The following is a 17145-nucleotide window of genomic DNA, read 5'->3' as shown; positions in this document are numbered from 1 at the left end:
TGTTGCCGATTCGTTTACACTGGTCCAAAATGACTCCCTGAATGACCGCCTTTGCATATTAAACAGACAAACAGACAATAGGGACACACTGTTGGAGGACATGAGAGCAGCTAAACACTAGCAGACTCGTGATAGTCTGGGGAACAGTAGACTCAGTACTGTATGTACAAATGAATCCAGCGGCTGATTGATAGCATATTAAAACTGAATTGTGTTACTGCCTATCCGCTGCACATTTTGACAAGGCACCTGCAAAACTGTTTTCAACATACATCAGCACCTATTCAGCATAACTGCATATAAAGTGCACTGCATCTCCCTGTGCTAGAAAAAAAGGAGGCTATCAGGAGAGAGAGGTCTAAAGCAGGGGAAGTGCATGGCTACAGGCGTGCAATCAGCTAAGAATTCAGAAATCTTACAGTTCTATAATCAGAGAGCAAAGACAGAAAACAACGCCAATGGCACGGCAGCAAAAAGGTTCAAAACATTTTCATTAGTGAGCGAAAAATAAGAACTCTTTAGTGAACGCACGGCTTCTTTCTGCACAAGTTTGACATTTAAGGTGGAAGATTAGATGGAGGACAATGTTTTTTTATCAAGTCTGAGCCGTGCAAAAGCTTTCCTTAATAGTTACAAGATCTGATTCATGCTGCTGTTTCTCTCAGTTTTTAATCCATCGTCAGACTGAAACCAGAGCAGCACAAAAACATAACATTAATGAACTTATTAATTAGATATAAGGTAGCGTAAAGCCAAAATGTATACTTATTTTTTTTATTTATCAAAGATGTTTTTCAGGATGCGACCTGCTCAGTACAATACATAAAACATCAACAGCTTATCATGATGAGAAATATGTCCTGCAGAAGGGTGCATTTCAACAACAGAGGGAGAACTGGAACAAAATCACGCCGTCCTGCCAACATGTCAGTTATGACACACTAATGTCATCCCAGTGTCATCTGCCAATATGCTATTCTGTCAATATGCCAATGTGTCATTCAATATGTCACTGACCCTACCGTCAGTGTGGCAGTTACATTAACATATGAGAGAGGACAATAAAATCACCTTATGTTACAGTGATGTTGTTTTTTCCCGTGCTAGTTCAGTACATTTATCTCTACATGCACAGCGTGTACCAGTAGGATAAATCAATTACAAACCTCAATGCCAGCCTTCATAAATGATACGTAGTGACTGTTGGGCCGACTCTGACATGTGTGTTCATGTGCTGTAAATGGGATTTGTTCTTGTTGACTATTGTTTTTGTATCCTTGTAGCTGAAACCTCCTGTTTATTTCATTTCAGCTTTTCCATCACCGCCTCAGTGTCCTTCTGTTTTATTGATCTGTGTCATCTGCTCAGTCTTTTATCTTTCATGACTATGGAGTGCTCTGGAACTACAAAAAAAAGACTACATATCTACAATATTATACTATTATTATAGTCCTATTCAGGGATCCATGCAGAACAGTCTTTTTGCTCATTCTTCTTGCTCCACCATAAATTCAATCTTTTCAGGTTTTAAAGTTTCCCAACGCTCAGTTAGTAAAAATGGGCCGGATTAAACACAGTGAATCTAACCATTTTGGCCCACAGCTTCTTTAACTGTTAAACTGTTATAATATTTGAACTCAATGCTTTTAGTCACAGAAAATATTGTGCCACTAGTGACATGTTTGTAGCTAATTTCATTTTTACCATCATCCTTCTAATCCACTGCTTTGCAATCTCCAAATGTTCATGCATCATCTGCACGCTTCATTGACTTAGCATCATTTAAAGGCTTTGGTGACTACGTACCATCCCACTGCTCTCAGCCAATACATTTTAGATGTGGCATGTGTGTTGATGAAATCAGCACCTTCTCTGTGAATGGAAGTATTTAAGCTGACACACATACAAAGGTTGAGATTTGTGTCCCATCCAAAAGGGAGTGCAGAGGAACGGAATGACTCTGGTGAGATGGTTAACATTGATACTAAAATGTATTTAAAAGAGACTCATGACAGTGTTTGGTTCAAACACTTAATTAATGATTCACGCACAGAAATTATTTCAGTAAATTGTCCGTCAATATCAACCAGCTTACGTAGCCCTCTGACTGACATCCTCACCTCCACAAGCTCAGCTCAAACCTGCTGACAAAGATGCGCTTCCTCTCACTGCATCTGGCGCCAAACTCGTCTTTACCGCCTCTTCAAAGAAAGCATAACTGCTTTAGTAAAAACGGGAAATAAGAAGACGCTGATATTGTACGGCTACGGTAACATCACTATGTGTCCTCATTGCCAAATAGTGTCAAGCAAAATCAGATTTATTTTATACTTTGTCTGGTCATATATAATCTCTAAAAACAGGGACGTGGATTTTAGGGATGGAAAGTGTTCTGGTTTGTACTTCGCTTGTAGTCCGAGTAATATTAGCCAATCACGTATCAGCAGGCTCATCCCAGCTCCCATCAGCGTGATCTGACGCCTGTTTACCTTCTTATTTATCTCTGTAGACAAACATCTGCATGCTAACCGCTAACGATTTGTTCTAGATCTAAAAATTCAACTTGAGACAAATCTCCTTGACGCTGTGTCACGAAAGCTGTTCAGTGTTCAGATTTCCCGACTTCCTTCAATGCATCAGATCGATCTGACCTCTGTTAAAAGTTGTTTTTGAGGACAGACCTGACAAAGCTTCATTTTTACTTTTTACAAATCTGATCATGATGTTGAAATTAAACTTAAGACCTGTTAATTAAAGTGAATCACAAGAAAAACTTTTATTTTTCTGTAAACAATGCAGCAAAAAGGAAGTTTTGACTGGAAGTCGTTTATCGCTAACCGCCTGGCATGTTCACCACTGTCCCCAGAGGCTATATCGTCGTCAGACTGAAGCCGATGGGATCCGAGATTGGGTCATATACATCGGCAATGCGCTCCCACATTACCCAATTACCTTCTCTAAGACTCAGTCCTAAATTTTGTAAACTTTTGAATGTACACAGCACTTAGAATTAATGTCCACAACACAATAATATACTTATCTGAATCGAGAGTTTCAGCTAATACTTGAGGCACAATGGAACTAGAGCTGTAGTCGATTAAAGAAAACCAATCCCCAATTATTTTGATCACTTAATCGTTCACCGTTCGTCACTTTTCGAACAAAAACATTTTCTGGTTCCAGCTCCTGAAACGTAAAGCTCTGCTGTTTTCTTTGTCCCTTATCAAAGTAAATGAACAGTCTTTGTGTTTTGGACTGTTGGTTATAAAAAGGAGAAGTGTGAATATGTTTGGGCTCCTGTAAATTGTGATGAGCGTTAGATTAATGATTAATCAAGTCATGATAAAAATAATCAGCATATAAATCAATGTTTTGTCATTTTTATGATGCACGTCGAGAGAAAGGATTGGCTTTAAAACGGAAAAAAGTTGCACTATTTATGAACCTCTCTCTGATCTCTGCGTCGTTTCAGTCACATGACGTTCTGTGGTTTCTGAGATTAGTCAGAAAACACCTTCACGTTGTGTTATGGTCATTATATCTGTGTCACATGTACAGCACGACTCAGCTGTTCTCTCACTGCAAGTCTTATTTTCAGGTGACGGGTGACATTGAAATATTTTTAAGCATTATTTCATATGCGCACTTTTAATCATCTTCATGTTGTCATATTATTGATTAACCTTTCTGAGTTAGATATATTGATTGAACCCCATCTGGACAGAACAGTATTGATTTTACACCATATTGCACATTTGACCTTGTTTACTGAAACATTTCACTGTTTAAAAAGGACGATGTGCAGGAAAGTCTCGTGTTTTTTCTCATTTATCCATCTAAAAGTTCTTCACTCTGCTCCTTAAACACTGACGAGCATTTGAAGCAACAACAGATATTTTAGTTTGGCGTATTTAAGAACCAGATGTGCAGAAATGAGGAGCACTCCAAGAAGGATTATCTCCTCATAATTCTGCCTACGTATCGAGTCATAACGAGACGTCGTCAGCAGTTGCGGAGAGGTTCTGAACATTAAGTTTATGGGCTTCTCATTATTTAACATGTTAGGGTCTCCCCGTAGCCCAATGAAATTTTGATGGCAGTATAACAGCTAGTTTGTCGGCTCTTCACTCCTACTCACTACTTATGCAAATGTTCTAAGAGAAGTCTCTTTGGACAGAACCGCGCTCATACAGGAGGAGACGTTAGAGCAATCCACCTCTCTGCTCTGATGTACTCACAACTGATCTTCCAAAGGGGAAGATCAGAGAGCGTGGTACTGCTGCAGCCTTTGGTAGTGGTGTTGTTGTTGCAGATATGCATGATGAGGCCAGACCCCTGCGTGGACAGACCGGGGACTGCAGTGGTGCAGTGGTCTGAGCGAGCCGTTTCCTGCCTCTACATCTGCATACAGTAAAAAACAAACATTCCTGTAAATAAAGACGGCTGTCCAGCAACTGTCTTCCCAGCGACAATGGTATTGACCGTAGTCAGATGCTCCGCTGATTAAAAATTGATCCATTTTGAAAAATCTAATCAACTGAATAGGATTCTTTCATATGCGGGGTGGGGTTGGGTGCGTTTGCAGGGGGTTGAGCAGCTGCTGACACAGAGAGGCAGACCTGTTATTAACCCCTGCACCTCCACGCAGCCCCCTGCACCCTGCTCCCCAGTTCACTTCCCTCCGCGCCCCGGGACTAGACACGGCCCAGACGGTCTGAATTATTCAGCAGTCTGAGAGAGGCTCCGGCCACTTGGCCTATTAATGCCTGCCAGTAGAGGCTAGTGGCTCTAATGGCCAGTCCAGAGGAGCCCCGGCTCCCAGCGGACGGGAGAAGGGCTGCTAACGCCGGGCTGCAGGGGATGTGAGAGCGAATTCATCAGGGGCTGAGGTCGCAGCAGGTTAATGATGCCGCACGTCTAGACGGACGCTGGACTCACACCCTGCCCAAAAGGCAGTGGGGGATGGTGTTGAGATGCAATAATATTTTTATCTTTGAAGGTGAACCAGCTCGGCAATATTAAGTCTCGGGGCTTTTTTATGAAAGCATTGTTGACTTTTACCGTGATCCACATTTGACCTGAGGTTCCCCCCTCAATGAGCATCCTCTAACTCGCTGATGTGGCCATGCGATATTGTTATAGTCCAACTTTTATTGAAGGCTAAATGAAAAGGAAGTGCAGTAAGTCACATTTATCAGAAATGGATCAAATGTTCTGACATAGCTGAGCAACATTCATAACAGAGAGATTAAAAGATTGTCTACACAACCCAACTCTGATTACTCACAACCCCTTATCATCATTGCACAAACAATCCCAACAGCTGGAGAGGGCCCTCCACTCCAGCGCAAAGTCACTCAGTAATCAGGGCATCTCCCCCAGAGAGAACGGGGGATGAGGCCCGGGGTAGCGACTCATTTGGGAGTGGCTTGGGTTGCCATGAGGTCTATCACCTTGGTGATCATGTGCATCCGCGCGGTGTCTCTGAGGATGTAAACACAATAGTGAACACGCGCACGAGAAAAAAAATGACCCCCTGGGTGCCGCACAGATCAACCAGACAACAACAGCAGAACACGCGATCTGCATGGCACCTACCTGGAGGATTCCTCATAAAGAAAGCTCTCAGACAAAAGGTAATCATTGTTGCACCAGAACACTCAGTCATCACTGTGAGGACAAATACATTACAAAGTCCAGGCAGAGAGGCAGAGGAAGGCATTCTTATTATCATCCGCTGGAGATTTATGCACTTGAAGGTTGAGTTCTTTGAGTGAGTGGGCTCGATAAGTCTGATGAAGCGGAATGAGTTTAGCCTTCAGTAGGTACTATCTGTACCGGACTGCACCGCGACAACGCCCGCTCTCCCCTTATCCACGATCTAATGCCAAGCACATTTACTGTTGAGGTCAACATCGCTGCCATGATTGAGCCACACCAAGGGCGTCCCACGGAAGGCTACAGAGGGGACACGGACACACCCCGCGCCCATTTACACAAATGTAATTTCCCCCAGCTCCCCTCACTCAAGGTGACCAAGCACATCATTCAGAGATACATGTGAAATTATCCTGACGGCCTCATCGCTGCAGAGACTCTCCCACATTCAAAACAAGCATGCGGCAAGAAGTGCTCTGTCAAATGTACAACACATCCATTCAGACGTTCAAGCAGTAACAGAGGATATGTGTGGGCCAAGCTGCACATGCATGGCTAATTATTTTGCTTGGCTGCAGCTAAAAATGATATGCTTGCTTATCATAAAGAAACACTGTATCACAGTCTAAATATTGGTTGTGCATTAATAGTCAAGGAGATAATATTCATATAGCACCAAGCTGTGAGGTCTGCACGGATCCCCCGCAGGAGAACCCAGAAGACTGTCCACTCCGCATACATGTCCCCGTGTTTGTCATACAAGTTGATGCTTCCACCTCCACCAACTTTTTGTACCTCAGGCGTACTCCTCCTCCTGCTGCATACAGCAGAAGCCTGGAGCAATGTTTAGCTAAACCTGCTGGCCTACGTAGGCAGGGAGAGTCCCCAGAGGGCTGAACAATCAGACAATTTCAAGATCATGAAGCATTAAACCAATCCCGGCAGGGTACACTAATTAAACAGCCGAGCCCGGCACAGCCAACCAATCCCCACAGAGCAATTAAATCCATCCCCTCTAAAACACTGTGGAACCTGTCTGGGGAAAACTGCCGAGGAGTGAGAGAGAGGAGCGAAAGCGGGAGCGATGAAGAGGGGAGGGGAGGAAAATATCATAAAATTCATCTGGAAAAAAAAAACCCAGAAAAAAAACTATAGGGGGAATGCAGCAGGAGGCTAACAAGGGAAATTGAAAAAGGAGCGACTCAATTCAGTTCTTTGTTCTTTCCTCCCTTTTTGCATTAAGATTCAAAATGTCTGCCTCTTTTCTCAGCTGGTGGGGGTCTGTGACCATGTTTAAATGCAGAAATAGTGACCCTGTTGCGATCAGAAGTTGCATATTTAATTAAGATTACAAGGTCTGGAAAGCACTCGTGAGACTGAACGGAAAGACAGAATAGCCTCAGGGCCTATATTACACACCGGCAGAGCTGCTAACACAGTTGCAAAGCCTAATCAATACCCCGATGCCCTCCGCCACGAAAGTAAATGAACAGGTGACAATGGAGGCATGACATCACGGGGCTTTTGAGGGAACAACAAAACCAGATAGACTGAGAGGAGGCAGGCGGTGGAGGGATGCCACGACGCGACGCTGTACCTCCTACACAGCAGCACATACATCGCATGTGTACCATTGAGGTCATTAATAATGGATAGTAATGAATAGGGCAATATTTTTCCCCAAACCTTATGGTTAGATTGGCAAATGTTCAGTTGTTCCCTGAAGAGGCTCCCACAAAGTGCACGTGTGTCAAAGAGCAGCCGAGAACACCAGAGGGGGTCACGTTTGAGCAGGAGCCACTGTAAACCAGAGGTGTGGACAAGGAGATAGACTTGCTCTTTTCTTCCCCCGACTGAGGCGCTTTATAAATCACAGAGCCCAGCTTCATGTCTCCACTTCCTGTTCCTCTCCATTAAAAATGATAAACTGTACCTCTTGAAGCCACTCGCTCGCTTTAGGGTCCCAGTCTGCACCTTCCCGGTGAAGAAGCGAGAGCGCGCGGCTCAGATTTATTCTATCCCCTCCCATTGTTGGGGATGAATAAGAGAGTAATTAACTGTGTGGGGGTAGCAGCTGCACAAAGACAAGACCCGCTAACACAACAAGCCCTATCCATCTGCTTTTGCCATAACACACCTTTTGTATTATTTTGACAAATAAGAGCACATCTGCTTAGTAATAACAAACGCTGCTTTAATACTCAAAAGACCACCAAGAGGCCGTCTTTCCCGGGTCCTCTCTTTTCCCACTTAAATGAGAACAAATGGGCCTTACAAATGGGTGGCCTGCAAAAGACTACTATTCCTCCAGTCTGGTAAACACACTCTGAGCAGTGGCACATAATGAGAGCGCCTGAGATCCCCAAAGACAACCTGGAGAAGGTTAGTGAAGCATTGATCTCATGAGTGTGCCGGGCCCAGGAGCACCCTTCACACCATGCTAACTCACGCTACATGACAACCGACGTCAGAACACACTGCGTACGAAAGCCGGGCACGTTTGGGAAAAAGGTGTGCTTTTTTTTTAACTCATGAAGGACAGAATGGACAAGAAATACAGTAAGTGAAACCCTGCCACACAAAGCTGAGGCATGTAAGGCAGAGCGATGGAGAGACACGCGGGGAGAGAGCGAGGGAGGGCAGTGGGATTCACTGAAAGTCCAGTAAAATGAACAAGAAAAGACGGGTGCTCAATACGTCTGCAGTGGCGTCAGACGGTCAAAACAAATAAAGCCAAGGCCACGGTGGAGAAACGCAGCTCAATATGGACTTGCTGGGCCTGGGACTGGCTGTCAGCAGGGAGAGAGGACACAGCTTTATACCCATGCCGATGAGCCATTACCTCTCCCCTCCTGATGCTTCCGCCTGCCTCACTGCGAGGGAAGAAGAGGCTGCCCTACCGCCATGGAGCCGTCCTCCAGCAGACTAATGTGTCCCTGAAGTTTTGTTAAAGCTGGTTATTTACTCCTGCAAAGCAATTGCTCCAGCCTAGGGGCAGCAGAACGGAGAACGCACTGCTATGAAAAATCTGGCGTCTCTCGCTATGAAGCACTGTCAACCACCAAGGGGGCGCTCCCGCTGAAACATCGGGGTACTGCTTTTTTTGGCACAAAGGCTTCATAAGAAGAGACATTAAACAGCGAGGCCTCCATGAACAGCAACATTCAGGCAGGTAGCATTGTAAGAGACAAGACCAAAACATGAGGATCAATACTATGAAATCTTATGTCCACATAATAATCATTTTAGCTGCTCTAAGTCAACAGGAGACGTAAAAGGGTCCGATCACCAACATGGAAATAAAACAAACACTTTCTCACTTCTAGGATCTATTTTTATTTTTGCTTTGGTTTTCTCAGGCATCAGATTTTTTTCTCGAGCCAAATGAATTTTAAGGGAGCGTGAAATTTTGTCTGAGGTGCTCACAGCATTGAAAACGTTCTGTTCATGAGGTAAAAACTAGTTCCAACTCAAACTGTCCGGCTCCTGCTGTGGATTCGAATCCCGTTCATTACGTGTGTAGATGTCCACCTTTCAGCATCTAAGCGACTGCTCAAATTGTTTAACAGCAAGAAACATTAAAAACGTAATCTTGAGGCTTCATGTTTGGTTGAAAGAAACCGTCGACGTGTTTATATGCGTTCACTCTTTGATTTTACATGTTTGTATTGATAGAAATTAGGGATGCACGATATTGGATTTTTTGCCGATATCCGATATGCCGATATTTTACAACTCATTTAGCCAATTACCGATATTTTTTTCCCGCACACCTAATAGCAGAGATCATCAACTCTCTTCTGTATTGGAATTAGCGTACAGTATAATGGTGATACTCTTATCACTTTTGTTACAACGGTCGGGGTGACGGGTCTTGAGATGGTTAATCAAGTTTGTAGTGTTGAAAGACTTTGCCTTGGCTCCTCCTCGCATCACCGAAGCTGAGCAGTCGTTGCAAACAGCAGTTTTCTATCTATTTCGGACACTTTGAAAAACTTCCACACCACGGACATTTTGGCTTCTAACTCTCTCATGCTGCAGGTAGACACACGTGACGTCATCACGCTGCGCCGCGCAGGTCTTCTTCGCGCCGGGGACATTGCGCCGAGGTCGGGCATTTAATCAAGAATGCAGCAGCCCATTATTTTATTGGTTAATTATATCGGCGGATATCGGCGTGTTGGCCGATATCCGATAGTTCATTTTTAAGCCAATATCCGACGATACCGATAACGTGCCGATAATATCGTGCATCCCTAATAGAAATGGAAGAAATCTGTCTCGGTTAGAGTAAATTATATGTCCTTTCTTCCACAAAGTTTCTTTTTCAACTCTCTTCCTGTTTTATGCAGCAGTCATGCACTGAAATGTTAGGTTTCCAGGACACATGTATGCAGAGCAGTGATACATAGCATGATGCTGCATCGGGGCTACGGATTGTGTTTTCTTAAAACATTTTTTAAAGCTGTGGACAGCAGACAGAACATAGTCTTCACCGCCGTTGCATTGGTGTGGAAGCAGAGATTTCAGAGACACATTTGTCAAAACCTGGAAGAAAAAAACAGCAGTGCCGAGTGCATGGCAGGATGCCACTAATAGAAAGTGAGAAAATCTTTTTTATGTAGTTTGCATGAACCAATCCTTTAATATCACAGCTTTCAGGATATTTCAAGCACACAATCGCTGATACAGACAGTAACATCATCACACTCCGGCTTATCAAACAGCAGCACATAGAGCAGTCTGCAAACAGGAGCACAAGCAAAGCAAAATGATTGGATAGGTATGGAAATCTACTTGAAGGAAGGTCAAAGTGATTAAGCTGACATTAATGACAGGCCTAGTCTTCCTGTGAGAATGCTCACCGTAGCTGTCTCTAAACCCATTTGTCATTCTGCTTCCAACGCTGAAGCATCTGCTTTGAAGTCTCTACCACTAATGCTACACAGAGAGGTTAAACAGCTTAATGCTGAAGTCTGTTTCACTCCTCTCGCTCTCTAATGTTCCCTGCGTTTTATGCACCGGGGTTACAGCTCCAGGATTTCACATCTCAATTTGCCCCAGATAGTCCTGTAAAAGCTCCCCTCTTTCTTATTTGCTTTGTTGTCCCTGTCAAAGAGAATACAAGGCCCAACCCGAGGACGGGGGACCGCGACAGACATGCCCCACCCATTGATTCACAGAAGTGGTTATAATGAAGGCATGTTGAGAAATGTTTATATGGGAGGCATACGCAGCTCACACCGGTGCTGGTTATGATGATGTGGTAGCTTTTACATTTAAACGCAGCACTCAATCTGCCGAGGACCTGACAAAAGAAGTCCTGAAAAATGAGCTACTGAGGACATATAGCTCCAACTGTGGAGGTCAGCTTAAAGCCTTTTACATGTCGCACAGCATATGAATAAAATGAAACAGTCATTGTGATAAATAAAACGCGCTGGACTCACTTACTCTTCAATACAATGCGATTATGCTGATGCTTTTGACATTAACAATATCAGCAAACAAATATATGAAAGCATGAATGAAAGGGAGACAGAGACCGATTTTCACAGCCAATTTGAGATTGCAGGGTTGGTGTGTGTGTGTGTGTGTGAGTGTATGTGTGTGTGGGGGAGCTACTGGCAAACAGCACACAGAGCAGGCTGGCAGCGGAGGCAGCCAGGCTCACAGGCTGCAAAGCAATTTCACTGTTTGGCAATACTGTTGTCTCTGTGTGCGGATTAGAGCTGACACCAGAGCAACTGAGTCATGCTAAATGTAGTACAATCACAAGCTTTTGTTCCTGATCTAAAACCCCACTGCCTCTTAGATTCATGGAAGAGAGAGCAGAAACAAGGCTAAAAAATGGTAACAAATAAGCAGGGAATTATTTCGCCGTATGAGCGCAGCATTGCAACATCGCTTAAAACAACAGAGGGATAAAAGTAACGGGTAGAGGAGGCATGCAGCCCAAGTTTTCCAAAGTAAAACCAAATAAAAGTCCTTTCGGTCTGCTTTGATGATATCCTCGCAAATCCCTGTTTCTGAAGGCAATTAGGGCAATTAAAGGTAATAATGTGTGTGATAAATTAATGATAGAAAGAGAATATAATTAAAGAAAACCAGGACTGTATTCACGCAGCATTTCCACCGGGTCTGACCACACATTCTCATCACCTGGCTCTGCAGAGTCTTTCTACAGGCCCAGTACTCCCTCTCTATCTCTCTCTCTCTCTCTCCAGGTACTGTATTGGCCCAGAGTTGTTTTTGGGCCTGGCAGGACCTGGCAGGACAGACCCTGACCCGTCCTTTTCATGCTCGCCCACGGAAATGCCATCTGGCTGGTGTGAATGATTACCACAGCAACGGCCGGGTGACCTGCAGCCAGCAGGAACCAAGGTCACTCCACCTCAGCGCTTCGCACTTTCCCTGCCCTCTTTTCATCTGCCTGCAGGTGAATTATTCATCCTGTACAACTCAGAGGCACAAATCTACTGCACAAACACTAAAAAACTGCACACTCAGTTTACTGATATAATATCTTGTAATGAGAAAATAAATGTTCCAGCGTGAACTGCTAAAATAAATAGCTGGTAGATGTCCGCAGATAGAGCAAGAATACTGTTCTATACGGGCTGCAGGGATTTTACACTGAAGCTAGCTTTAGCCACGACTGAGAAATACGAGGATTAATTGATTTCTGACACATGTAGCCTCGTCACATTTAAGCTACAGGCATGTTTGAAACCAGATGCTTGTAAGAATATTTATCAGAGCCGCTGACAATAAGATAATGTGATCAAACACATGCTCGAGCTGCGAGATATTAAAGGTTTCAGCATTACAGGAACACAAATTCAGAAGGTAATGCAATTATTTCTCAGCACAACCACCACTTTCAACACATGCATGTGCAGCAACACATTTTTGTCAACCGCCCGATGATTTTTACCACCCTGGCAAACTTTGCATGATTTACAACCCGGCTGAAAAGAATCGGAAAAGGGAACTTCACTGAACACAGACGACAAAGTCAACGCGCGCTTATCATACTTGCTATACAGACAATTTCTATGTACATGTGCGTTTTGGATTAACTTAACTTAGAGACTACATAGATATATTTCTGCAAGACAGCAGATTTACAAAATAACCTCTTTGTACAATGATCCAGGCAAAGTTTTAGGTACGCTTCACCTGGACTGGAAGTATAAACCAAAGAGCAGAGATTCTGCAGAGGTAAACAACCTAATTCATTTCATTCACCTACCACCTATTCCTCTTTGCTGGAATTATTTGGCCGCCTTTCTAAACTGAGAATAATCCGACAGCTGTAGATTTAGGTATTACTATTTCAGAGGAAGCTGAATCAAATCGTTTTACATGACGATAAGGTCATTCGAGGGAACACGAGCATGAATGAATTTAATTTTTTGCAGGTATCGTGATTTTTTCTTTATATTAGTGGCTGTATGCCTTATGATGATCACTGACTGGAGGCTACCCTTTTTATTATATACCACATCACTGCTCATGACACAAGGTAATGGCTTGGGCATCCTTAAGGGGCAGTTCAGATTTAGCTCCTAGACTACTCAGTCACATTTAATGAAAAACCTTGAATGTATACATCTATCATAAATGTTACACGGTCCTCTGGAGCCGGGGTGAGCCAGGATGAGAGCATGCGGAGAGGACGCTACATGAAGCCGCAACAACAATAGCTCCCTCGCCCCTCTGGATCCCAGCCTGGATGAGAGAGAGGTCCAGCGGCTGGGAGCTGGAATAACACTCGACCAACACAAGATAACCGAGAGCCACCAGATCTGATTTCTCCTCCTCGGTTGGCTTTTCCGAGGGACCCGGACTGCCATGCTCCTGTCATTTCTCATGTTACAGAACATCAGTCAAACGGCACAGACGTTGCCCTTGCGCCGGCCGAGGCTGATTTACAAACATTAGCGGGGAATACAATTACACAGCCCCCCCGGCCGAGCAGCCCTATGCGGCTTCAGGAGAGAGGAGAGGAGGGGGGAGTGGACACTGAAACAGCGTTTAGCTTTCTCAACCTTATTTCAACGTTTGCTTTCAGGATTACAAGCGTATAACCTGTCAGCATTGTGGTTTATACATTCAACTTTCAGCGCAGTGGGTTAGGCAAGAGGCTACGGAGCTGACATGCTATTTAATGGGACTGTATAGGTACATGTTACGGCTGTGATACGAACAAACTGCTCACCTGCCACATTCTCCACGCTATTAATTACAAACATTGTTGCCAGCGACAGAACAGCCCAGCGCTTCAGCGTTAAGAGACTTAAAAGCTAAAACCTCGCCTGGTTGTATGTTGCACTACCTGTGACGTTTCCAAATGTACAGTATACACAAACGGAAAATATATTTTCATTAATCGCCCGACCAGAATGTCTAATGTGCACAAAATAAACTTTCCCGATCACAAATAAAACTTCCCAACATGCAAATTCTTCATCATACAAAAATGTAAAATTGCAAGAATTGTACTATAGCCTACTGAAAGATGCAGCAGCAACGAAACGGCCGTCGACACAAACCGCATAAAACATTAAGCTGGGTGAAAAAGTTACAGCCTACGTCCAAGAACAGGGATTCGGGGGCGCATTAAAAGTTTCCGTACATGTAAGTACGGCGGTGCTTGTCGCGTACAATAAAGAGTAAAAAAGCAGAAAAGCTAATGCATGTAAACATCAGTGCTGTCCGCGGTGCTGATCCCAGATCGGTGTGGCTAACACAGAGGCTGTGCTGCTCCACGGTCGCTCCACCGCTGATCAATGATTGAACTGAACAAAGGCAGAAGAGGGATCAATTTCTAATAACTATCAATGCAAACGCCGCCAGCTTTCGCCTTACATTCACCCAAAATAAGATAACACACAGCAGAGTATAGTATAAAGACATACCGCTGGAAAAATAAGCCGAGAAAGGTGAAAATAGCACTAACCTGAAGCCGCCGTAGATCAAATTTCTTCCAATATTGAAACATCGATCCTACATCGGCGGCCATCTTGGGGGATATTGAGGAGATTTTTTTCAGCGGCTGCAATAAATATGTGGGCTGGATTCCCCCTCGTTAAACAACGTTTACGATCACAGGTCCCACTTTAAAAAAAAACATAACCAACAGACTTTACACGAGACTCCGCCGATATGTTTGACAAGTCCTCCAACATGTTTTTGTGGAAAAAAATAAGGACAAAAAAGTAGAGGATATTTTTGGCGAACTGCCCAAGTCTTTGAAAAGTAAAGCGCAAGTGTATCCGTTCCTCCGTCCCCAACATTAACTGGACAATTGCACTTGATTTTGCTTTGGCAAAGTTATCAATACTGACGTAAAGCCCCGGGTTGATCAATACCGTCTGGAAAAGGGAAGGAGATGATGTGTAGATTAGCGGAGTTCAGGGAATTTAGCCAAGCCTACTTTTAACCGTGTTTATTAAGGGAGCACACGGGACAGTCAAATTAGAGGAAGTGTTGGAAATTTAAATAAGCTGCATTATCGACATACACAATCTAAGCATTAGGAGAATGTAACTTAGTGCTCGCGTCGTTATAGCGTTATGCAAATAAGACAAAATAACCGAGTATAAAACTGTATGTACACATTTAAGAGGGAAATATAAACACTTTAAATAAATTGTCATGTTACATTAATGTAAAGTTTCACTAGTGTAGCCTAATTTAATGTCTTATACATAAAAAATGATAAAGTTGTCTTATTTTAAAACTCATTCATTATTTCTATGCTAAAGAGATTTTTACTGGTAAAGTTTAAACCACCTCTTGACAACATTTCAGAAGGTGTGATGATGTTATTTACTATATTTGGATTTTCTGGCCCTATTTGAAGTCTTGATTGATGATTGTCTTTAAATGTGCATTCATATTTTGATGTAAAGAATGAAAAGGTTTGCATGCAGTTACATCCCAAAAAATTATTTTAGATTGACCAAAAATTATAGTTGTGAAATTGCCTTTTTTTTTTTTTAAATAAGTTACTGACACCAACATTCAAAGCAGTTGTGAACTGTTGCATACTTTACTTAGTCTGACTTAATAAAGCACGAAGGTGCTTTTTATCTATACTTCAAATAACTAATTCCTCTGGTCAGGGAGCACACAAGCTGCTCAAGTGTTTCAGCACTGGTGCCAGGTGCTCCCCCTGCTGACACCACACCGTTAGAAGCAAGGTTATGTGCAGATGAGCATTGTGTGCTTTTCCATTAATTTTACCTTTAACACTGACTAAAGGTATTTCCAAAACCAATGGTTTAATCTATCCCTCTTTACTGTGAACAGACCGCTCAGTGTACAGAAGCTTCTGTTTTATATCCCTTATGAAAATCAGTCCCAGGTAGAAAATCTTATTTTCATGGATCATATTTTTAGCTCCTCGGGGGACAATGACATATTCTCCTGCCATTGACAAACACCTACAGGGGAAGTAAAGGGAGATTATTAAAAGTTCTGCTTATTGTATTTTATGTGTGGCTCTAGGGTGAAGCTAAAATGCAGGATTCAAATATGGGAGGACGATAGTCATGTGTCAGAAGATCAGAATTCACAATTGAGGAATAAAAGACAGTTTTTAATTTTTACAACTCGTTAAGTTGCGGACAAAGATGATTAGCAATATTTAGTCAATTTGAAATCCTGTTTCCGTATCTAGTTTTGAATGTCTGTTAATTCATGTTGAGGAGAGAATCTGATCATCTGTAATTGATTAATTAGTTGTTTCCTCACGTGCAATAACTCTGAGACGCTTCGACAGGGGGCTGATGAGTGCGAGGTCAGCTGGAACCGGAACAGGCTGAAGCTCTGGTCTTGGACACCTCCGTGAGTGAGGACGTACAGTTTGTTCTGTTTTCTCAGTTGAATCATTGACCTCGTCTTCCTGTCCAATTGAACATCCTGCTCACACCAAAACTCTTTTTTTTTTTTGACCAGCAGATCAGGAAAGTGTTTGCAATCACAGACATTTCAGATGCCAGAGAGGAACACTTTGTTCTGGCTCAACAGGAGCGCAGAACTCCCCGGCTCTGTAGAGCTCTGCAGGGACCCAGGTGGGATCTAAACCCGCAATCTCCACTTCCAGAGGCCGGTCCTTCAGCCTGTCTGCCAGCCTCTCAATCCACATTTTTATGAATATTGCTGAATCACACGGACTCAATCAGTTCTGAATATAATCTTGACCTCACATTCCCTGTCACCAACAAAGCACAGCGGGCCCTCTTCCAGTAACCTCGTCACCCCATTCTAATTAATACATTATTCTGAAAAAGCTTAATCTAAAAAGTAATGCATGGTTACTTCAAATGAGGACTGTGGGCACAGGAGGGAAATTATCCAAGGCTGTGAGAATCATTGTTCTGATGAGGTCACAGAACGAGGGTTTCACATTACTGTTATTCTTAAAGTGCTGACGGTATATCTGAATGAAATGGCATATCGTTGATGAGGCAGGGA

General features: G+C 43.2%; 1 protein-coding gene across 1 annotated transcript in view; it reads right to left on the bottom strand.

Annotated features, from left to right (window-relative positions):
- cux2b (cut-like homeobox 2b) overlaps window positions 1-14761 on the bottom strand; it is an 86367-nt gene extending 71606 nt beyond the window's left edge. The window contains exon 1 of the mRNA XM_069682795.1: window positions 14624-14761. Within this exon, the coding sequence (XP_069538896.1) occupies window positions 14624-14686 (63 nt within the window). The 5' untranslated portion in view covers window positions 14687-14761. The remainder of the gene's footprint in view (window positions 1-14623) is intronic.
- Between the last annotated feature and the right edge of the window lie 2384 nt (window positions 14762-17145).

The sequence above is a fragment of the Semicossyphus pulcher genome, unplaced genomic scaffold, assembly GCF_022749685.1.
Source record: "Semicossyphus pulcher isolate SPU_LCO1_2020_fin unplaced genomic scaffold, fSemPul1.0.p SCAF_6, whole genome shotgun sequence".
Taxonomy (NCBI): Eukaryota; Metazoa; Chordata; class Actinopteri; order Labriformes; family Labridae; genus Semicossyphus; species Semicossyphus pulcher.
Note: the sequence above shows the minus strand (reverse complement) of the source record. Positions and strands in the feature narration are given on the sequence as shown.